Consider the following 24,722-nt stretch of genomic DNA (forward strand, 5'->3'; position numbering starts at 1 on the left):
CTTCTCTTTCACCACTCACACCCCACCCTGCCGCCACAGAGACCACTCACCCACTGACTTCCTCCAGCATTTGATTTGTGTTCTGTAATCAGAAAGCCATTTGAATATTGTTCTTTAAAGGAATGAAATGCAAGGAGATGTGTTGGGAAACAGGAATGTTGAAGCAACTTGACAAAATATTCATGAGGCGAAATCTGATGTGTTCTACACAACACAATTTGTGAACACATCTTCCTGGGGGGAGTACGGTGCAGGTTTATCACAGCAGCACCTGAGTCTAAATGTTAAGTTACTTGTAGAAATGACAAAGATTGTTTTACTTGTGTGAGGGTGGGATGTGCTCAAACTTCATCAAAACTTTCTGGATATGAATCAAAACTGCAGGTTGGATGGAGAGAAAGTATTTGTGTTGGTCGGGGAGTTGGTTGGAAGATGAAGAAATGTGGTCCAATTATTAGAGGTCGTTTCAGAAGTGAAATTAGAAACACTTGTACATGCAGAGGGTGACAGCAAGTTAGAACTTGTCCAGGAATGGTCATTGATTTTTGCATCTGAGGTTGCTGGATTTTGGTTAACTAAAGGTATTAAAGAGAAAAGGGAAAGGTTTAGGTCACAGATCTGTTACAATCCCAGAAACCTGCAGCGCCGGCTTGAGGGCTCTTTGACCCTCGGATGGAAAATTAATGATTTGAAGAGCAGAACTGGACTCAAGGCTTGGACAGTAAAGACACCTACATTAGACGATTGTTTATTGACTACAGCTCTGCCTTCAATACTATAATTCCAAGCAAACTCTTCACCAAACTCCGAGACCTGGGACTCAACACCTCCATCTGTAACTGGATGCTTGACTTCCTGACCAACAGACCGCAATCAGTGAGGATAGGCAGCAATACCTCTGGCACGCTTATTCTCAACACTGGTGCCCCACGGGGCTGTGTCCTCAGCCCTCTACTCTACTCCCTATACACTCATGACTGTGTGGCCATATTCTGCTCCAACTCCATCTACAAGTTTGCAGATGATACCACCGTAGTAGGCCATATCTCAAATAACGATGAGTCAGAGTACAGAAGGAGATAGGGAGCTTAGTGACATGGTATTGGTATTGGTTTATTATTGTCACTTGTACTGAGGTACAGGGAAAAGCTTGTCTTACAAACCGATCATACAGGTCAATTCATTACACAGTGCAGTCACATTGGGTTAGTACAGAGTGCATTGATGTAGTAAGGTAAAAAACAATAACAGTACAGAGTAAAGTGTCACAGCTACAGAGAAAGTGCAGTGCAATAAGGTGCAAGGTCACAACAAGGTAGATCGTGAGGTCAGAGTCCATCTCATCGTATAAGGGAACCGTTCAATAGTCTTATCACAGTGGGGTAGAAGCTGTCCTTAAGTCTGGTGGTACGTGCCCTCAGGCTCCTGTATCTTCTACCCGATGGAAGAGGAGAGAAGAGAGAATGTCCCGGGTGGGTGGGGTCTTTGATTATGCTGGCTGCTACACCAAGACAACGAGAGGTAAAGACAGAGTCCAAGGAGGGGAGGCTGGTGTCCGTGATGCACTGGGCTGTGTCCACAACTCTCTGCAGCTTCTTGCGGTCCTGGGCAGAGCAGTTGCCGTACCAAGCCGTGGTACATCCAGATAGGATGCTTTCTATGGTGCATCGGTAAAAGTTGGTGAGAGTCAAAGGGGACAAACCCAATTTCTTTAGCCTCCTAAGGAATAAAGGTGCTGGTGAGCTTTCTTGGCTGTGGCATCCACGTGATTGACAAGGACAGGCTGTTGGTGATGTTCCCTCCCCAGGAACTTGAAACTCTCAACCCTCTCGACCTCAGCACCATTGATGTAGGTGCGTGTACACCGCCCCCTTTTCCTGAAGTCAATGACCAGCTCTTTTGTCTTGTTGACATTGAGGGAAAGATTGTTGTCATGACACCATTCCACTAAGCTCTCTATCTCCTTCCTGTACTCCGACTCATCGCTGTTTGAGATACGGCCTACAACAGTGGTATCATCTGCAAACTTGTAGATGGAGTTAGAGCAGAATCTGGCCACACAGTCATGAGTGTATAGGGAGTAGAGGGCTGAGGACGCAAGCCTTGTGGGGCACCAGTGTTTGAGAATAATCGTGCTGGAGGTGGTGTCATGACAACAACCTTTCCCTCAATGTCAGTAAAACAAAAGAGCTGGTCGTTGACTTCAGGAAGGGGAGTGGTGCACATGCTGCTGTTTACATCAAAGGTGCTGAGGTCAAGAGGGTGAAGAGCAATAAAACCGATTCCAATTCCAGACCCATTCTAATATCAGGGGATGCACTGCCTCTGAAATATATTCAATGAACACATTCCTGAATCGAAAGGTGTAATATAAAATTTTACCTAAACTTCTGAGCTAAACAGCAAAAAATCTTGAAAGACTACACGCAAATATTTCTGTGTTCTGCTTTTGGTCCAAACACTGGGTTCCTTTGCTGCGACAGGCCCTCCAACTTTGTGGACAACACTCCCACCTGGTGATGTTATGCTGCAATAACAGTAAATCCTGATTTGTGGACAACACTCCCGCCTGGTGGTGTGCTGCTGTAATGACAGGCCCTCTGGGTGGGGATAGTTTGAAGAGCAAAACCGATCTCTCCTGTGTCCTGGACAATGTTACTCTCTCAACCAACATTACTGAAACAGTGCTGAATAGTCCGGCCCTTATTCAGAGACTGGGATTCCTGGTTACCAGGGAGGCAATGGAAGAGGTTCAAGGATGTGCTCAAAGCTTCCTTGGAGAAGTCCAACATTCCAACTGACCCATGACCACTCAACATGGAGAAGGAGCAGAAAGTATTGGTATTGGTTTATTATTGTCACTTGTACCGAGGTACAGTGAAAAACTTGTCTTACAAGCCAATCGTACAGGTCAATTCATTACACGGTGCAGACATATTGAGTTGGTACAAAGTGCATTGAGGTAGTACGGGTAAAAACAATAACAGTACAGAGTAAAGTGTCACAGCTACAGAGGAAGTGCAGTGCAATAAAGTGCAAGGTCAAACAAGGTAGATTGTGAGGTCAAGAGCCCATCTCATCGTATAAGGGAACCTTTCAATAGTCTTATCACAGTGGGGTAGAAGCTGTCCTTGAGCCTGGTGGTACGTGCCCTCAGGCTCCTGTATCTTTTGCCTGATGGGAGAGGAGAGAAGAGAGAATGACCCAGGTGGGTGGGGTCTTTGATTATGCTGGCTGCTTCACCAAAGCAGCAAGACGTATAGACAGAGTCCATGGAGGAGAGGCTGGTTTCTGTGATGCGCTGGGCTGTGTCCACAACTCTCTGCAGTTTCTTGCGGTCCCGGCAGAGCAGTTGCCATACTAAGCTGTGATGTATCCAGATAGGATGCTTTCTATGGTGCATCGATAAAAATTTGTGAGTGTCAAAGGGGACATGCCAAATTTCTTTAGCCTCCTGAGGGAGTAGAGGCGCTGGTGAACTTTCTTGGCTGTGGTGTCCATGTGGTTGGACCGGGACAGGCTAATGGTGATGTTCACTCCAAGGAACTTGAAGCTCTCAACCCTCTCAATCTCAGCACCATTGATGTAGACAGGTGTATGTGCACCACCCCCTTTCCTGAAGGCAATAACCAGCTCTTTTGTTTTGTTGACATTGAGGGAAAGGTTGTTGTCATGACACCATTCCACTAAGCTCTCCATCATTATTTGAGATACAGCCTACTACGGTGGTATCATCTGCAAACTTGTAGATGGACTTAAAGCAGAATCTGGCCACGCAGTCATGAGTGTATAGGGAGTAGAGTAGAGGGCTGAGGACACAGTCTTGTGGGGCACCAGTGTTGAGAATAATCGTGCTGGAGGTATTGCTGCCTATCCTCACTGATTGTAGTCTGTTGGTCAGGAAGTCAAGGATCCAGTTACAGAGGGAGGTGTTGAGTCCCAGGTCTCGGAGTTTAGTGATGAGTTTACTTGGAATTATAGTATTGAAGGTGGAGCTGTAGCCAATAAACAATAGTCTGACATAGGTGTCCTCACTGTCCAAATGCTCCAGAGATGAGAGTGGGGTAGGTGGGACTGTTTCCGCAAATGGGAGGGGTTCCCGCAATAGGGAGGGGTGTTGGGGTAAGAGGGGGCTACAGAGACAGTGAAGGGTGAATTAAGAAGTGTTCTGGCTTTGCAGGGACTTCATTCAGCCAATTTCTAAAATGACTAAAAGGGTGAAAAGAATTCGGTCAATCTTCTTTAGAAGCCCCGGTAGCAATCGTATTAAAACAAGATCCTTGGGATAACAGAACAGTCAGAGCCACAAATGAGGTGACATAGTTACAAATTAGGGGATGGTCTCTTGCAAAGCAATTTCTTGAAGAGGGTGGTGAATTTCTGGAGTTCTCTATGCTTAGAGTTGGGAGATCGATATTTTTGACAGATGATGGATTGAGGGCTGTGGTGAATTGACACAAGAGGATTTGAGGATCCGAGCGGCTTTTTCCTGTTTTCTGTTGCGAACACACAGAGAACATTCCTGGTCTCACTGCAGTTAAACAAATCCATACAATGGCCCATGTACACTGAACAGAGCCAGCAATCCACTCCCACCCTACACCTCCCTCAGTAAAGGCAAGCCTGGACCCACTGAATAAAACTACCAACTTTGAGAAGTTCCACTGAAGAAATCAGCTTCCATTCTGAAATCCGAGCAAGGCAGATTTTATTTATTATAAAACTGGCAGGAATCGGATAAAGTCTTTGCCAGGATCAAATTGACTGACCAACAGCGGGAGGCAGTCTCTCAGGCAGCAGCACATCACTGCAGGAAACAAGAAGGATTTGCTCTGTGAATGGACATTTGATAACATCATACAGCACAGAAACAGGGCCCCCTCGTCCATCCCGACTGTGATTCCTGCCGACACCAACCCCTTTGCCCAATTTAGGCCCATCACCCTCTAGTCCTTTCTAAATGTGGACCTAGCCAAAATGTCTTTTAAACTTGTACCTGCCTCCACCACCTCCTCTGGCAGCTTGATCCAGACACCCACCACCTCTGGGAAAAAAATTTACCCCTCAGATCTCGTTTAAATTTCTCCCCTCACCTTACTCCCACATTTCTAGAGGATACACCCAGCCTATCTGACCCCTCCTTGGAACTACAGCCCTCCATTCCAGGCAACATCCTGAATCGATCCTGTACTCTCTTACCACCACATCCTTCCTGTAGTGTGGTGACCAGAGCTGCACACAGTTCCATGTGCAGACTTACCACCACCTTACACAGCTGCAACATGATGTCCACTTTTATACCTAGTGCCACAGCCTAGGAAGGCAAGTGTGCTAATTGCCCTAACCCTACCTCAACAACAGAACACTACAGACCACCTCTTGCACTACCATGAACTTGACTTTGTGCACTATTGTGTTGCTCTACACAATCAAAGACTCCTCCCCCCCCATAGTTTATTTTGTGTTGTCTAAACCTACCTGCCTGTGATGCTGCTGTAACTCACCATAGACAGTAATGATTGTTATCAAGAATTATGGCAGGATCTCAATCAGCTGGATAAGTGGGCCAAGGAATGGCAAATGGAGTTTAATTTGGACCAGAGTGAGGTGTTCTATTTTTGGAAGATAAACCAGGGTAAGACTTTCACGGTGAACAGTAGGCCCCTGGACAGTGTTACAGAACAGAGGGACCCAGGGGTACAAGTGCATGATTCCCTGAAAGTGGTGTCACAGGTTGAAGGTTTTTGGCACACTGGCCTTCAGTCAGGGCATTGAGTATGGGGGGTTACATTGCAGTTGTACAAGACATTGAGGCTGTACTTGGGGTGTGGAGTTCAGTTTTGGTCACCCTGCTGTTTCTGTGCTGTTGACAGCCTATTCGAGCTGTAGACCCTGCACGGACTCAGTTCTACTCTCTAAACCATTAACATTCCATCAGAGGGTCAAAGAGCCCTTGAGCCAGTCCCACTGCTTTCTGAGATCATAAAAAGGTAGAGCAGACAGGAAAGCAAAATGTATATGCTGTAGCAGAGTTCCCAATTAGACACCAAGCAGCTTAATGATAAACAGAATTTTATTAAAGTCCAAATACAAAACTGAATTGTACAAAAGTCCAGTTGCTTCAAATTAGAGTTCACCTCCACAGCAACAATCACTTCTCAGCTTCTGCAGAAAGAAAACAAAATGCAGTTTACCAATGTCAGAAGGACATTTTCCCCAAAAGGTAATACATTGGAACCAGGGTAAGATAGTACATCAAATACCAGAAAATTACAAAACAATTTGATCCAAGTCTTATGGCAGAAAATGGTGAACTATTAACAATCTCTGGGACAAATATCATTTCAAATCAGCTTTTGGTTCTCTCCTCCCCCACCCCCCTTTACATTGAGGGAGAAATCAGCCACCGACATCCAAGAGTGCAGGAAGTGGTTCAAGTTCTCAGCCTGTCAAAACTTGTGCTGAAGAGCAGTATTTCAACTCCCTTTATTCCAAGCTAACCCTTTCAGTTCTCACGCAGTGACCAACACCATGGCCTGGATTTTGCAGTCAGCAGCAAGTAAAGAACGCCAAATGTTTCCTTAGAGATTTTCCACAGATTTCTATGCAGGAAAACACTCAGCAACTCCTGTCACTACAGCATCTTAAACCATGCAAAGTTATCTCCTTAACCAATGCAGTTTAATAATTCTTCAGAATTGTAGATTCCAATACAATTGATGTCCATGAGAGTAGTTAATTCAAAGTCATACCAGATGCAGAAAACAGAGGATTAAAAAAGTGGATTAAGCAAGAGACAGACAAAAGTAAAAGTTAGATGGCCAACAAAAAGTCAAAGGCAGCTCAATTTTTAATGTTACATTTGGTTTGGCAACAAGTTCTAGTTGCCTTGTTGTTAGCGTGAACTTACATTGGAATGAAGCAGCCCAATTTTACTGGGGCATTTGCCTGTGTAAACCCATGACAGGTGCACCAATGACATTGTCCAAACACTTGATGCATGAGCTGGAGGGGGAAGCATCAGTGGTAGCTGATTCCTCATTTGATAGCACATGAAATCTCTGGAGGTTGTATCTAATTTATATATTTATAAATATCAAGCAGTTAGCCTGATACACCAATTTACAGGCTACATGAAATAAATCTGTGGCACATTAGAACAAAGCTACAAAGCAATGAACTATTGCTGCCAAAGTATTTTCCAACATCGATGACAATCTGCAGATGCCGGACATTTGAAAAAATGCTGGAAACACTGAGCAGGTCAGACAGCATCTGTAGGAAGGAAATATTTCAGATCCTGGACCCTTCATCCATGCTGTATTTTTCCAGCATTTTCTGGTTCTACTCGAACACAAGAATGCCCAGGAGACAAGGCCAAGGGCAAATTGCAACATATTGATTAAAGAAATATGGCTTGAAAAAGGACCATTAGCAGCTCAATATTCCTGGCTGCAGGGTATTCATACAAGATGCAGGTTCAGGAGATGGAGGGAGGGGGCAAAACAGTCAAGGAGATGTACAAAATTACAAGCAAGGATTGGTAAGATAGTAAGAAACATCTCCCCATGGCAGAGGTGTCCATTTCCAGAGGACATCGGTTTTTGTGATGGAGGTTAAGAGGAGAACTTTTGCATCCAGAGGGTGACGGGAGTTTTGAATGCCCTTCAAGGATGGTGGAACAGTACTCACACCACAGGTATCTGGACAAGCACTTGAATCACTGAGGCTGAGTTGGATACAGACCAAGTGCTGGTAAATGGTAGTGAGATGAGCACCTGGTTGTCATGGACTGAAGGGTCTTTGCTGTACAACCATGAAATTCCAGCAGCTGAGGTGGGACGATTTTTTCATTGTACCTTGGTACGTGACAATAATCATTGGGTATAGACAGAGTGGACAGCCAGCACCCTCTGCCCCAGGGCAGAAATGGCCAATACCAGAGGACATCAGTTTAGGGTCAGAGGAAAGTTTAGGGGAGATGTCAGAGGTAGGAGAATGCACTGCCGGGGGTGGTAGTAGAAGCTGATACAATTGGGACATTTAAAAAGACAGACAGGCACATGGATGCAAGGAAAATGGAGGGTTATGGGCTGTGGAGGAGGGAGGGGTTAGATTGATCAAGGAGCAGGTGTTCATCTAGGTCAGTACAACATCAAGGGGTGAAGGGCCTGTACTGTGCTGTTTTATGTTCTAGTAAACCAACTTACAGTAGAAAATGACCATCTACCCTTCAATGCATCATGGAAGATCTACAGGACATGAACTATTCTGGCAGCAACATGAAGGAAGTGATTGCCAGATGCTCAGAACACATTAGTTAATATTTCAAATCACAAATTAAGAATCAACAGCAAGTTAAGGACCAACAGGTGTGGAGCTGTGTGTTCAGATGAGAGGCCAGGCTTTGGAAATGATGAGAAACAGAAGTTCATTGCAGGGTGAAAAGTTTCAGGCTCCAGTGGCAAGGACGGTTGAAAGGAAAAGGATCAACTTAAAATTGCAGCCAAGGGTCAGTGACCCAGAGAAACATTTGTGTGTGGTAACTGTTGGAGCAGGGAATGTTTTACCATGGTCAGTTGTACAGTCACATCAGTAATGGAGAGTGGATAAACATTGGTATGGAGATAACCCAAGGATATGGTAGCAACACAGATGGCAGATGCACAGAACAGATGGGGGTACTGTAGTGTAGTGGTTAGTGTAATGCTATTACAGTGCCAGAAATCAGGGTTCAATTCTGGCCACTGTCTGTAAGGAGTTTGTATGTTCTCCCTGCGTCTGTGTGGGTTTGTTCCGGGTGCTCTGGTGTCCTCCCACATTCCAAAGATGTGCAGGTAGGTTAACATGGGTTTAATTGGGCAATGTGGACTCATTGGGCTGGAAGGGCTTGTTACCATGCTGTATAAATAAAGTTTAACATTTAAAGATAGTGACCAGCAAGGTAGGAAGATGGGGTTGCTTGAACAGCCAGCAGGTATTACAGACTGAATGTGGTAAACTGGTGATCTAATGGACTGTGGTTAAAAATAAACTTCAGAAACAAGACTTGTTTTGCAAACTGATAAAACAAGGTGAACAGTGTTCTTGTAATCAGAAATGAACCTGGCTGAAATTTTAAACACTGAAAGAGCAGAAACCAATGGGCAGAGTTCATCTTAAATAAATTAAACTTATTTAACATTGAAATAAGAGCTAAAATTGCTTCTCTTCTCAATCTGCCAGGTCAGGAATCCCCATTCCAATTGACAGGAATTCTGGTGATGTCCCAGGTGACCTGGGTTGTAGAAGCAGAGTCCCTGGTGAAGTGCTGGGGAATCCCTGTAAGATTGGGCTCAGAGTAGGTTTAGTCAGGGGCTGAGTGACGTGGAAGTGGTGACGTCACTCAGCCCAGCTGGTGGGCCTGCACAAGGTTAGGTCGGACTTGTCTGTGAAGACAAGGAGATTCAGTTTGCTGAGGGCTAGATCTGTGGTGTTCAAGACCAGTGATCCAGAACCCTACAAGTCCAGGTCTGACCTACAGAAGGTCACTGAGAACAAAAAGGCAATTCCAAATGGAGAGAGACACACACAATCAGATACACAACAGCTGTGGCAGGGTCTGCATGCCATTACTTCCTACAAGGCAAAACCTAACAGCATAAATGGCAGTGATGCTTCACTCCCCAATGAGCTCAATGCCTTTAATTCATGCTTTGAAAGAGAATAACACTACATGTGTGAATCCCCACAGCATCTGGCAACCCTGTGACCTGTCTCAGAGGCTGATGACAGAGTATCCTTCAAGAGGGTGAACCCTCACAAGGCATCAGGCCCCGACAGTGTACTTGGCAGGGTACTGAAAACCTGTGCTGAGTGTTCAAGGACATCTTCACCTCTCATTGCTGCAGTCGGAGGTTCCCATCTGCTTCAAAAGGGCATCAATCATACTGGTGCCCAAGAACAGCAAGGTGAGCTGCCTCAACAACTATCACCTGGTAGAACTCGCATCTACTGTGATGAAGTGCTTTGAGAGGTTGGTCATAGTTAGAATTAACTCCTGCCTGAGCAAAGACCTGGATCCACTGCAATTTGCCAACCACAACAGGTCTACAGCAGATGCAGTGTCACTGGCTCTCCACTCTGCTTTGAAGCACCTAGACAACAGCAAAACATATGTCAGGTTGTTGTTTATTGATTACAGCTCAGGTGTTCAATGCCATCATCCCCTCAGTACTAATCAACAAGCTTCAAACCCTGGGCCTCTGTACCTCCCTCTGCAACTGGATTCTCTACTTCATCAGGAGACCACAGTCAGTGCAGATTGGTAGTAACATCGCTTCCTCACTGACAATCAACACAGGTGCTCCTCAAGGATCATGTTCAGCCCACTGCTCTACTCTCTCTACACTCATGACTGTATGGCTAGGCACAGTGCAAACACCATCTATAAATTCACCAATGCCACCACTGTTGGCAGAATCTCAGATGGCAATGAGGGGGTGTACAGGAGTGAGAGATCGACTGGTTGAGTGGTATCGCAACAACAACCTCACTCAACGTAAGACCAAGGATTGACTGTGGACTTCAGGAAGGGGAAGCCAGGAGAACACACACCAGTCCTCATTGAGCGGTCAGCGGTGGAAAGCGTGAGCAGCTTCAAGTTCCTGGGCATTAACATCTTAGAGGATCGATCCTAGGCCCAACACATTGATGCAATCATGGAGGAGGCATGTCAGCAGCTCTATTTCATTAGGAGATTTGGTACATCACCAAATACCTGCAAATTTCTACAGACATACAATGGAGGTGATGACTGGCTGCATCATCACCTGGTATGGGGGCTCCAATGCACAGGATTGAAAGTGGCTGCAGAGGGTTGCACCACGGGCGCAACCCTCCCCACCATTGACGACATCTTCAAGAGGTGGTGTCTCAAGACAGTATCCATCACTAAGGACCCTCACCATCCAGGACATTCCCTCTTCACATTACCACCACCGGTGTGGAGGTACAGGAGCCTGAAGACCCACACAACATTTTAGGACTGCTTCTTCCCCTCCACCATCAGATTTCTGAACAACCCATGAACACTACCTCGTTATTCCTCTTTTGCACTATTTATTTTTGTAACTTACAGTAATTGCCTTGTACTGTACTGCTGCCGCAAAACAAATTTTACAACAAAGCTGATTCTGGGCTGCTGATCTTTGGTGGTTCCCTTTGGATTTAGCCAACTACAGGTCACTAACTACAGGTGGAGTGAGCAGTGTTTCCCATGAGATCAGAGGAGCTGTAGATTAGTCAAGTCAGTGTAAGTTAGTGTTGTGGGTGATAGGCAATGTGGGTGAGGCAATGTGGGTGAGGGTTTGCCAAATGGGACCCGAGGAAAAAAAAAATTGAAAGCTCAGCTCAGGGACAAATAAAACAGTAAGGATTGCATTTAAAAAAAATCAAACAACAGTAAACAATTCAAGGAGATAAGATGTGCTAAAATGAGGAAAAACTCTGGTCTGCTCAGATTGGAACCGCACCCACTGAGAAATGCCAAATTCTTCTCAATTCCCTATTGAATGTGAGCAGGATCAAACCAATTACTTCACTGCCACAATGTTGGCCCTTCAACCATCACTGTTTGAAAAGCTGAGTCAAAACTCCTTGCTGCTTCTAGTCATTAAATAGACACCCATGAACAGTTCCAAAGCCTCAACCTGAAACCAAGATAGGAATGTTTTATACTTCCCACCATATCTACTCCAAGAACCACTCAAATGGTTCCATAGCAGTCTAGTCTGTTTTCACAGTGGAAAAGGCTCCATGAAAAAAACCTTGCCAACTAAAATGAGGTTTCTTGTAAAATTTATTGAGACTCAAGTTCGGCTCCTTCTACAGCCTGCTAGCATGGCCCCATGTGCAACACATGTGGTCCAATGGTCTAGATCCCATTTGTGGACCACAGTACATCAACCCTTATATTACTGGATCAATAACAATGTGCTGTTAGCAAGACAGGTATTGACACCAAGAGATTTTGAATTCTTACCTTCTGAACTGATGCGTGTTTCAGAATCAGCACAGGCTGCAACATTTTTATCTTCCTATAAAGAGGAAATAATCAATGTTGAGTTAATATATGCATCTTGCACTTGGAGAAAGATGGAGCCTTTTGCAAATAGCCTGGTCCTGCATAAAGCCACACAGCCAGTGGGGTCATGTCACCTCTTCTGCCTGCTGCCTTTTTCAGTTCTCAAATGTGCAAAATAACAGCTGCTCTTCATTTTCAGCCTAGGAACCAGTCCGGCTTCACCAGGGTTAAACTAGGTTGTGCCAGCGTTAGAGTAATGTCAGAGTGCAAAAACACTCTGGGCTCCACTAAACTCAGAAAAAGTGAGCAAGTATTTTAGTTTGGGCTTAATTCTTTTGTGACGAATCTAGATAAATGGAACACATTAACAAGATGTTTTCAATTTTCAAATTACACTTGGTATTGATTCTAAGGGAATAGTCAGGAAAAGGTACAAGGCAAAAGGGAGTTCATATCCCATCTGTTTTGGGGGCTGGTTAAGACAGGAGAGAATGAACCTGGAAACCAATATTCAAGGACCAGTTGTACAAGATGGATCAGTAATCTACTGGGACCCAGTGTTACTGCAACATTACTGGAACAAACATTGGCAGCCAAAGTAGCAGTTAAAACACCAAAAATACCTGAAGAAACCAGCTTTGAAAATAAAAGCTACTACATAATCAACCCAAAGACAATGTTTAATTTCATACTTTTAACATGTGATACTGGAACTTTGTTCAAAGCAGATTTCTAGCACAGTTCAGGTGCATGCTACTGACAAGTGCAGTTACCACAGTCAGTAATCCAGGCACATTAATCTGTAGTTCCAAACTTAATACCAATGAAGGAAAGACATCAGCAGAAAACATTCTGTAAACAGCCCAGAATAAAAAAAAAATTAAAATGGTTGGAGACAAAAGGGACAAAAACTTCTGTAAAGGGAAACAGTTAACATTTTGGATTGAAGACCCTTTATCAGAAGAGCTGTTTCTTTGAGCCGAATCACTAACAGTTTCCTTTTCTACAGACGTTAAGCATTTCCAGTGTTTTCTCTTTTGATCTCATATTTCCAGCATCTGCAGACTTGCATTGTAGGATACCTTGAACCTCTCCCTTAGACATTGAATTATTGCAGATCTCCATTGTCAAAGTAATATGTAAAATGGATCAGTCCTGATACAGGAACAACCCAAAATGTCAACCATCCCTCTGCCTCCACAGATGCTGCCTGGCCTGCTGAGTGCCTTCAGCAGTTTGTTTTTTGTTCCAGATTGCAGCATCTGCAGTCTCCTGTCTTGATAGATATATTGCTCAAAGTAAAACATTTCCAAATGTCATTCCCCTGCTGTGCTAACAGACCTTGCCTCCTGGTGACGAGTTTCCTTCAGCCTTACCAAGGCCCGGCCATTCTGTTTCTTCCACTGCAGACTGGTTTCTGTATCGTTACATTCCCTGTGTTCCTCACTGACTTCAGATTCACTGTAGTACTTGCTCAGCTAAATACAGTGGCAAATGTAGATCAGTTTGAAGTGAATTCACAACTCATCACTTAGATCCAGATTTCAGCATTAAAAAATATAAACAGGGAAGGGGCTAATCAAGCAATTCCAGAGGTGAGAATGGCTGCCTTGCCTGATATTGGAAAATTGACAACAGCTGCAAGTAGCTGTCATAAAATTGCAGTCAATATTGGGAAATCTCTCCACTGTTTTGACTGCGATTTGATTAGAGGAAAACTTGTCTCTGATGGAAATGGACCTTCACAGCTCCAAACCAGCAGGGCAGATAGCAGTGCTGGTCACCATTTCTCCAATACCACAGGGTCCATAACACTGGTGAACATTTTATCCTCTACCCCAAGAGGAGGGCAATATTTTAGATCTTATTCACAAGTTAATGGAACTTATTGTCACTTGACATGGTGGGTTATGGACTTGCAAGACCTGTCAGTATTCAATACAGTACCAGACTTCAAACTTTGAAGACCCGAATACATGTTGAACTTAATCCAACTCTAGGTGGCAAAATTGGAGGAAATTACAAAAGGTATGCTTCTGATTAAAGGCAGGGCATAGTACAGGTTTGCTCTTAAATTATTCTATCTCAATGGCAGCAACAATAGAAGTGTCAAAGTATACTCCCAGGATACATTTACAGATCCCACTTGCTGCTACATGCCATCACCCAGGACAGGATGAAAACAAGAAACACCAATAATACTCAGGTCAGTCAGGCAGCATCTGTGGAGAGGCAGTTATGGTTCAGGTCAGTGAGCTATCAGACAGAAGTGGGAGAAGTTGGATGGAAAGCATGTTTTAAAGTGCAGAGGAGTGGTAGGGGGCAGTATAGTAGAGCTGAGTATTTAACAGGATGGATTTGATGAATTCATCATGTACTGAGTGCAGTCACCTGGAATCCTGGTCACATCTGGTGCAGTTAGCCTGCATTTCTGTAGCAGCCTACAAATCACAGTGCACAGTTCAGGGCATGGAGGAGTCACAATGTGGCAAGGCAAAGCTGGAGTCTGCAAGACTGGCAGAGGCTTTTAGCTCAGGCATGGAGTGCATCATTGGGGAGTAATTGACCAATACAGGACAGTGTCCAATGACAGAGTGGGTTGGTGGTGCATCACAGCTCCAGTTTAGCAGGAGGAGACAAAACTATCAGTGGTATCTACTGACCCAGGACATCCAAGCCCAGCCTGCAGGGGTTTTGTCTCAAGGACAGCAGTGATCCTTCCCACCAATAATACAGCAGAGTGGGAAACATGGTGAGAGCTAGCTTTACACATGGTGTAGGGGAGGGAAGAAACCCATTCTGACATAAATTGAATCAGAAGGATACCACACGTTTGAATCCAGTACAACCATCCCCAAACAGCACAAGAAGCTTTGTATGCACAAGTGTTTCAAAAAAAAGGACGTCCACAGTACTCACTCACTTCAGCTCAGCATGTTACAAACTGGGAACCTTCGAGTCAGTGAAAATTAATCACTAGCTAATAATTAAACAATCACAGAATATTTTTGTATGGAGCCCCATGGAACAACTTATTTTGCAGTTTCTAAAGATGAGAATATTCAACCAAAACTGGTCAGGAGAAGCTGTATAACAGTTCATGGTTCATGGACTGGCTAAGTCTTAAATTCAATTGGATCTTTGTACAGAATGGCACCCATTGCCAAAAGGGGTAATTTGACAAATGCTCCAGAAAAGGAGCATCAGGAAGAGTATGGACCAACTCTGCTCAGGAGGCAAAAGGACAGTCTTGCATTTTCATGGGAGATTTGAAGATGGACAACAAGGTTCAGATCTAAATGCAGCACAAAGTTCTTCCCCAAAAGAAACCATTCGATGGCTGAAGAACACAGGATTAGTATAGAAAGAAAATTGATGCTCAGCATGGACATGGACCGAAGGGCCTACATCTCTGCTGTATGACAACCAACAATTGAAGGTCAGGACAGTGGAAACAGGCAGGCAAAACAAAAGCAAACTCCAAGCAGGGAGACCAGGTCACCCACAGAAAATGGCTTTAGTGTTAACTGTTTCTGTTCCCACAGACTGCCCCAGCTGCAGAGTATATCCAGCTTTCTGCTTGAATTGTTCATTAAGAATCTGCTATGGGCAGGCATAGTAGTATAGTGGTTAGCACAACGCTATTACAGCGCCAGTGACCCAGGTTCAATTCTGTAAGGAGTTTGTACATTCTCCCCGTGTCTGCATGGGTTTCCTCCGGGTGCTCCGGTTTCCTCCCACATTCCAAAGACGTACAGGTTAGGAAGTTGTGGGCATGCTATGTTGGCGCCAGAAGCATGGTGACACTTGCAGGCTGTCCCCAGAGCACTCCACAAAGATACATTTCACTGTGTTTCAATGTAAATGTGACTAAGATACCTTATAGATGTTGGATGAGCTCAAAGCAGACTTGAAGAGGTTGTTCAGTCTCAGAAACTAAGTTAAACACATTGCTTCAAAGGGAAGTTGTAGAGATATGGAGATAAAGACTGTTCCATAAAGGCCTTGAGCAGCAACAGAGATTCATTTAAGTTACAAAGGAGACAGAATTTGTAGTTGGTGGTAATCTTCCTGCTCACAAATTGACTTGAGCATAAAAGCCAGTTGAACAAATGGACATCATTTGTAGCAAGATGGTTGAACATTCTGGAAACCTGTCAACATTGGACCAAAGAATATGCAAGATCAACTAAAGCTGAAAGGGAATAAGGATGCTCAAGATGGTCAAAAGGTCTTTGTTTACAGACTATTCTTGCCAATAAAGAACCAGTCAGCACTTTCAAGCTGGTTTATTACATCAGGAAAGAACAAGAGTTCTACACAAGCTGGAGCTTTCAGAAAGTGAAACCCAAATGAAAATGGTCAAGGAGATTCATACAAAAGTGATGAAAAACCCAATGTTTCCTCCAAACAAAGGAAACAGAAGTAGTATTTTCAGACCAAGGGAAAGACTCTGCTGACCTGCAGATAAAGCAGAAATGTACCCTCAGGCATTGGTAAATGAAACTGCAGTGTGAAGCTTCAGTGCATTCCCCTTCCCTGTAGCTGGGTCTGACAAAGTGAGCAAAGTTTTCTCCTGGAGATGTCCCATCAGGTTCAGGTACACAAAGGATAATTATTGAAATGAAAACTCAAAACAGTGTAAAAAGTTATTGTAAACCCAAAGAAAGGGAGGTGCCAGTGTCAGGAGAGGACATTGTACTCTTCAGATTCTGGTCTTGTTGTGAAGCAGATAACTGGTGGACGTGGATTCCAACCTGGATCCCATGAACATTTGCATCTTACCATCAAGAGTAAGAATGGGGCAAAGTGAACTTTGGGAGTACCAAGCAGACATGTGTAAAACTATTGCCACACCAAAGCCCCAGAAGGGACAGGCATTAGACAGTCTGAGGACTGACCTCAGCCTATCACAAAAATATTCTCATTTTCCCCCCAGTGCTGGACAATCATTCAGACCTGGTACAAGCAGGTCATTATCCATTTCCAGATTGGACTGGAGAATGACTTCTATTCCAGACAAGAGGCTATGCTATAGACCCATGACCCTTGCTATACTGCACCAGATTCCAAAGTGGAACAAGAAGCCAATCACAAATGGGAGACAGCTTCATCAACATGATCCTTCACTCAAGTTCTTCCAATACTGGGCCCCACATAAAAGATCTCAAAATAACAAAGCCTCTTGCACTCTGGTCTCTCAAAAGAACAAGAGCAATTGCAAGTATACAGCAGGATGTGTAATTAGACAGGAATAGAGAGCAGTGGGTTGCATGTGGGAGCTTCTTGGAGAATTAATCATTTGATAATCTCATTGAGTATGATGCATTCAGGCATCTAGGTTCTTCACAGACTAGGCAGAGCACGGACCTCGTAGGGTTGATCTGTATTATCCTATGATGTTGGTATGTACATTGGTTGGTCCAGTTTTAACATCTGGGTCCTGGAGCTTCACTTTATTACAGGGTAGAGTTAGAGGGGAGAACAAGGGTGTTCTGTGATAGGGTAGAAGCAGAAGGGTTTATAAAACTGCTAATGTGCAAGGTGAATAAAGATGGTACAGAGAGGAATGAATTACAGTATTCCAGCATGTTTTAAATTCAGGTATCCACAGCTGTTGTCTTTTGTATTATGATGCAAGTTGAGACATCTCTCACTCAATACCCCAATACCTAAAGCCCTCCAACATGATACAACACCCTCAGGACAAATTAAACAGTTTGGTGACAATTGCACTTATCTCTGTTCATACACATTTAGACCACCAACAATGATACAAGTATCCACACCTCATAATTAGGATCTGCCACCAAATCATCAGCATCTGACAGGTCACCAGACAAAGATTCGATCCAACAAAGTTCTTCTTCAGCCAGGTCATCTTGTTTCCTTTTGCTTCCTTTGCCATGTGGTTTATTTGGTGATTTTCTGAGTTCTGAAATGAATTGTTAAAATTACTGGCCATCCTCCTGTATGTTGGAGTGGATGAAAGACAAAATCTTCACTTCTAAACAACAAAAAAAAAAAGAAAAAATATTCCAAGACTTTAATACTTCTTCCTGGGCCACAGGACTGCCAGACTGAAAGCCACACCAGCAGCACGAGGCCTTAACCAATGAAAACCAAAAATAAATCATTGAGACATCACCCAAAGAAACCATTACCCAAACCTTGGTTTTCACCTTATCCCTGGCATTTTCTTTAATCTCCCCCATCTCTAACTTAAAACAAGCTTGGTTTCTCACTTCCTCCCCCATTCTCAAAGTCATCAATCTGAAAAATTAACCCCATCTCACTCCACAGATGTTGTCTGATCTGCTGAGTCTTTCAGATTTTAACTATTGCATGATATGGGTTTTTTGGAAATAGTACTTTGTGCTGTTCAAAAAACTGTAAAAATAGTGTTGGGAACACACTGTAGATGTTGCTGGACCTGCTGAAAGAAATAATTAACACTTGGGTCTTTGTTTATATTTCAGATTCCCAGCATTTTCAGTTTTTGACTTGCAAATACTATATTAATGCACCTGCAATTTCACACCACTAAACAGAATCACCAAGCTCAGAATTTTAAAAATAATTCATGACCTACCTTGATACTACCAAGCTGTGGAGAGCAAACGTGCTCTATTCATTTCTCAACAGCAAATATTACAATACAAGGCCACAACAGCCCAACTGCAAATTAAAGTTTGATTAGAATACATTTTGGAAAATACTTGTACATAAACTGGACAAAATTGAGAAATAGAAACACTTACCACCTGAAATTTCACCTCGGCCCAAATCACGTGGCACAGGAAGGCCAAGCCTCCCTTGTATCTTGCGGGGAAGAATGGCAAGCATGAGCCGAGCTAGTACACTCAGGCGTTTCTTCACTGTGTGCCAGCGCCTTTCCGGGAACAGATTGGAGTCTGCAGCTCTCACTTCCACTTGTGGAGAAAAGATGGCCCACGTTGACAACCTCCGGATCACCCCAAACTAGAAAACAAGTTTTACACAAGCAAGAACTTTGGTCACATCTAGAAGTCATTCAACAATATAAAATCAAGGGAAAGGCAGGCTCTGAACCTGCTGCTCAGAGCTCTTGCAATGTCTTTGAGGTGATCCAGGAACATCCCATCTTCTCCTGGAGTTTGAGATTTGGCAATGGAAGAATTCAGACCACCAGCCAATATAAATAACCACACAACAAAAAAGAATTTACTCCGAGATGGTCTATAATTTTGAACTATCATTGGGTACAGCATTTTGAATCAGAGACTAATTTGTACAAGGCTAAACCCATGGAATATGATTAAAATTAAAACTAGCTCTAGAACAATAATCCTGCCCCTACCACCCACTTCTTGTAAAAGTGAACAAACCTCTGCCACAAAGATCAATACCATTTGTTCTGTTGGCTCCACTACTTCCTTCCCCTCAGCCAATGCTTCCCTCCCAGCCTTCATCTCAAGCGTGCATGCCTCATTTGTCTTCCACATCAAAGCCTCCTGCTGATGAGGAACATCTCTTAGCTGATAAACTTGTGGATATCCCTCAGGTAGTTATAACAGGTAGCCTCTTTTCCCTCAATTGTCCCACAATCACAAGTCACTTCACAAACAGGCTTGACCTCAAACTATCACTCCATCTCCAAGTTACTTTTCATGTCAAGTCTTTGTGTCATCTCCCAAACCCACATCCATCTTGTCAGACGTCCTCAATCTTTGAGGAAGTTTCAGCCCCGACTCACCACCAAGACAACTTTGAACAAAGTCAGTATTGGCCCCCCTTTCTGAAAAAGCTAATCTATTCCTTTGTCCTTTAACCACACCACCCCCTCCAGTACTTCCCACCACCATCCGGCTGACGGGATCAAACTTATCCAGTTCAATTCCCAGACTCTTAACCTCCCCCAATCCATGCACACACACCTCCCACTTGTCCACTCCAGTTTTTAGCCCTAGTACCAGATGCCAAATGTATTTACTACCATTTGGAAAGCTGCAAGGGAGATAGATGGGACCTGGCACACTTTCAACCTGCTATTCCAGCAATAAAATGCACAAAAGGATTAAAGTGACATTGCACACAAATGAAGAACATGCCTATTTGCATTTGGAGAGATCCAACAACTGCATTAAAAATAGAAAAAAGCAAATGCAATTAGTCCCATCTGGATTCCTAATTAGCAACACAGAGCTTGTAGGCAAAAACACAAGGAGATGACAATAATTGATTTGATTATTTAAAAACAGGAATAAATTGTTGGAAATGCACAGATCATTAGTAATGTTGTGACCCACTCCCACACCATTCAAAGACATCCACTGGTTTTACAGAGAAAGGTTAAATTGATGCCAAACAGGAGGGAACTGGGAATCAGGGGTAAATGAGTTACAAAGGATCGTGCCTTTCAAAAGCAAAGATGAATCTGTATATTCCGTAGGTCAGGGCTGGTGGGGCAAACAGCAGCAGCAGAGAAGCGCAGGGGTACACCCACTGATGATCCCTGATGGTCAAAGACTTACCTTTGAGCAAAGCAAGTGGGTGGGGAAAGATCCAAAAGTTAACAGGCTTTGAAGGGTGCCTGATTTTGCAGAAAGGGACAACTATTGACTGCAATTACTTAAATGCCAAGGGGTTCGTCTTTGTTTTGTGTGGTTGGTAAAGTATTGCAAAGCCATCAGCACCAGTTATTGAGCAACTTGTTGCACATTTCCTGTTAACAAGTTCAAGTTTTTGCCCTCTCCTCTGTCCATTTAACAGTGTAGCTGAAGCCAATTCACCTCATCAAGTCTCTGCCAGCTCCCAGCAATCCCCACAACCCATTCTCTCCCACCCAATTCCCCTAACAATTTACTGGTCCGGCAGTGTCGGTAAAACTTAAGTATCCAGTTCTGATGAAGTGTCTTCAACATGAAACATTAACTTGGTTTCTATTCCCACAGAGGTTGCCTGATCACTAGATGTTCCCAACATTTTCCAGCTTCTTTCCACCCCAGTTCCCAACATTTGGGGAATTTGAATTTTCTGTTAGATACATGAGCTCAATTCCCTTACTCTGACATTCTAAGAAGTCATCGATCTTGGTATCCATTCCGCCATTGAGGCGGACTATACGCCACACCAGGCATCAGATACAGAGCCGGCTGCTCAAGCATTGAACTAACAGCGTAGACGTGCAAAAATAACGTTTAATACCACTGCACTACATAAGTGTTGGGTAACGTACTTCGAAGCGAAATGAGGGACAATGGTTTGATGAGAAAAACGTGCTCAGGTTGGGGAATGAGAGCCCGTGGTTTATGTAGAAGAGACCCCGAGCTTCGCGGTCACTTACATACCAGGTACTTGACCGGCGCCAACAACCTGCTCAGCAGAGTGAGCGACGAGGCGACCTTCGCAGCTGGATGTTTCACCTAAATACAAAAGCAGGAATCAGTGGGAAAGGAGATAACCAACAATGTGATCTGATCAACCTTGCCAAGGAGCCACACCATACCTCACCCTCACCGGTAACCACATCCTCTTGCAGAGACATTGTCAATAAGGAGCTCTGGCTGGGACCAGAATTATCACCAACAGCCCAGCGGCAGCCAGTTTAACACCACGGGCCACACGTGCGCCCTGAGCCTTGTCAACCAGACTTAAAAGGACAGCACCAGCCTCGGCTCCCTTCTCCAGAGGAGACCCCAGTCCATCTCTGACAGGGATCCCATTCATTATTGCTATAATTCCGGTAAACTTTCTTTTTAAACCTCTTTACTGCCTCTATTTCCTTTAAGCACCACAATGGCTAACTCTACACGCTAAAAGTGTCTCCAAGCTGAGAGGGAGAACTTTCCTCATCTTCCTCTGGGCGGGTAGAGCTCATTTTCGTCTGTGTGTGAGAAGGTTCTGGAGATCTGTGCACTGAAGTCAGTGGGACTGAGCGAGTGCTTGCTCAGTTGGAAAAGTCATAAAGGTATAAGTCCCTTTGTATTAGTTACAAGTACATTGAAATGCATCTTTTGCGTAGAGTGTTCTGGGGACAGCCCGCAAGTGTCGCCACTCTTCTGGCGCCAACGTAGCACGCCCACAACTTCCTAACCCGTACGTCTTTGGAATGTGGGAGGAAACCGGAGCACCCGGAGGAAACCCACGCAGACACGGGGAGAGCGTACAAACTCCTTACAGACAGTGGCCTGAATTGAACCCGGGTCGCTGGTGTGTGCGTGAAGTTGAGAAGCAGCCCTTCGGCCCACCATGTCTATGCTGTCCATTTCACCCACCTACACTAATTCCATTTGCTCACATCAGCTCTGTATCCTTCTACGCTTTGCCTATTTACGTGTCTGACTGAATGCCTCTTAAACATAGTGAGTGCATCTGATTCCACCTCTTTCCCTGGCTGCACGTTCTGTGTGGAACACTTACCCCTCAGATTCCCTTTACATCTCCTACCTCTCACAACCCTCTGCCCTCTTGTTTTTGATGCCCCTCCATGAGGGAAAAAGATTTTGACTATCTATACTGTCCATCTCTTTATCAGGTCACTCGTCAGCCCCCCTCACTCCAGGGAGAAGAAACCCAACCTATCTAATCTCTCCTCATAATTAAAGTCCTCAATCCGGGCCGCATCCTGGTGAATGTCCTCAGCACTCTTTCCAACACAATCTCATCCTTCCTATAGTGTGGTGAGCAAGGCTAACCTCTTGCTTCATAAGTTAAATCACTAGTTCACTAAAACAATGATAATCCAGTAACATTGAACATTACAGCACAGTACAGGCCCTTTGGCCCACGATGTTGTGCTGATATTTTATCCTGCTCTAAGATCTATTTAACCCTTCCCTCCCACATACCCCTCCATTTTTCTATCTTTCATGTGTTTATCTAAGAGTCCCTCAAATGTCCCTAATGTATCTGCACCCACAACCTCTGCCGGCAGTGCGTTCCACGCACCCACCACTCTCTATGTGGGGAAAAAAAACTTACCTCTGACATCCCCCTTATACCTTCCTCCAATCACCTTAAAATTATGTCCCCTCATGTTAGCCATTTTCGCCCTGGGTAAAAGTCTCTGACTGTCCACTCGATCTATGCCTCTTATCATCTTGTACACCTCTATCAAGAAAATGAAATAAAAAAATATGCAGATGCTAGAAATCTGCAACAAAAACAAAAAAAAACTGGAAAAAATCTCAGCAAGTTGGGTAGAATCTGTGGAGTGAGAAACAGTTAACAGTTTGAATCTGGAACTCTGTCTTTTGGAGGCTTTTTGACATTCATTTTCAGGATCTGGGTATCTTCAGCAAGACCAGCATTTAATCTATTGCTTTATGATCATCACGTGTACTGAGATACAGTGAAAAGCTTTTGATTGGATGTCCTCAGTTTTTGATCTACCAGCCTTCTCATTCACATTGTCCTCCACAAGTTCTCAAGTAACACAAAGGGAGCTTTCAATTAAACTAATCAGGTATCATCAATCAACCTTCTTTTGGTTCAGAAAGATGTTTTAATTTTGGATTTACTGAATGAACAGTATATTTTAAGATTAAGTGGAAAAAAAAAGCATCCTCCACAATCTCCCACACCTCCAATGTGACCCCATCTTCAGGCACATTCCCACAGGAGTTTTGGGTCAAGATCCTTCTTCTGGACTGATCCAAATGAAGGATCTCAACCTGAAACATCGACTGTTCATTTCCCTCCACAGATGCTGCCTGGCCCACTGAGTTCCTCCAGCATCTTGTGTCTTGCTCCAGATTCCAGTATCTGCTGTCTCTTGTGTCTCCGGTAAAATTCTGTTACTCTGCATGATCTCTCTGATTGTCAGATAATCTCTGCTGCCTTCCCTCCTGATTCCTTTTGCTCCCTCCTCCCCATCGTACTCTGCATCTTAAAAGTTGATACTCTCTATTGAAACCTGTTCCAATGAAAGGCCAATGACTTGAAATCTTAACTCTGATTTTTCTCCACTGGAGCTGCCTGGCTTGCTGATAAGGATCATTTTCTGTTTTTATGGCATTGATTTTAACTCCAGCTGTAAATGTGTACCTGAAAAGCAGAGTGCTTGGTCTTTGAGGAGCCAAGTTAATGCAGAACTCTTTGTGTAAATTAACGTCCCCACACATTTAGCTCAGCAGATAGGAATGAAATCTGGAAGTGTTTGATTCTTTATTGCTTATGTCTTTCCCAGGAGTAACATTGCCACTTATCTGTGGTTAGTGCTCGAATGCCGTTAACTGCACCATTTGGTGGATAGAATGGGAATTACTTGATGTGTCTCTTTCTTCATTCATGTCACTTTCCCATTCACCCCACTGACAGATGGCGGTCTCTGTTTTAGACACATTATCAATTTAAGCATTCTGCTTAACATACAATTGTTTAGGTGTTCATGGCATTATGCTTTTAATTGTTAATGCTTGTTCAAAGTAATAATGCTATCTCAAAATTTTCTTTGAAGTTTTATACTCACTGTTGTCTCCATAAAGCACATCTAATAATATATCCCAACATATCCCAACCTCCCAAATCTGTGACCTATCACCAAGAAAGGCAGCAGGTACGGGGGAACACCACCACCCACAGGTTCTCTTCCAAGAAGGATGTGACTGCACAGGAGAGAGCGCAGACGAGATTCACCAGAACATGAAAACAATCTGCTGGAGGAACTCAGCGGGTC

General features: G+C 43.9%; 1 protein-coding gene across 2 annotated transcripts; it reads right to left on the bottom strand.

Moving 5' to 3' along the window:
- Positions 1 to 6,070: 6,070 nt before the first annotated feature.
- org (oogenesis-related gene) lies at positions 6,071 to 21,621 on the bottom strand. 2 transcript variants are annotated; one of them, XM_052038175.1, is made up of 7 exons: positions 21,552 to 21,621; positions 21,394 to 21,468; positions 18,826 to 19,045; positions 17,854 to 17,999; positions 13,406 to 13,542; positions 12,023 to 12,077; positions 6,071 to 6,165 (listed from the first exon to the last, which is right to left on the bottom strand). In XM_052038175.1, exons 1-7 carry the CDS (start codon positions 21,588 to 21,590, stop codon positions 6,127 to 6,129), a joined length of 711 nt encoding a protein of 236 aa, XP_051894135.1. In that variant the 5' UTR covers positions 21,591 to 21,621; the 3' UTR covers positions 6,071 to 6,126. The 2 variants fall into 2 exon arrangements, with proteins under 2 accessions (XP_051894135.1, XP_051894136.1); XM_052038176.1 differs by lacking the exon at positions 13,406 to 13,542.
- Between the last annotated feature and the right edge of the window lie 3,101 nt (positions 21,622 to 24,722).

This window comes from Pristis pectinata, chromosome 24 (genome assembly GCF_009764475.1).
Source record: "Pristis pectinata isolate sPriPec2 chromosome 24, sPriPec2.1.pri, whole genome shotgun sequence".
Classification (NCBI taxonomy): Eukaryota; Metazoa; Chordata; class Chondrichthyes; order Rhinopristiformes; family Pristidae; genus Pristis; species Pristis pectinata.

Coding starts and splice junctions, on each gene's coding strand:
- org (XM_052038175.1), bottom strand. CDS start 21,590: ATGTCTCTGCAAGAGGATGTGGTTACCGGTGAGGGTGAG. Junction 19,046..21,393: donor TGGCGCCGGTCAAGTACCTG/GTATGTAAGTGA, acceptor CTTGTTTTCTAG/TTTGGGGTGATCCGGAGGTT. Junction 12,078..13,405: donor ACTCGTCACCAGGAGGCAAG/GTCTGTTAGCAC, acceptor TCCTCTTTATAG/GAAGATAAAAATGTTGCAGC.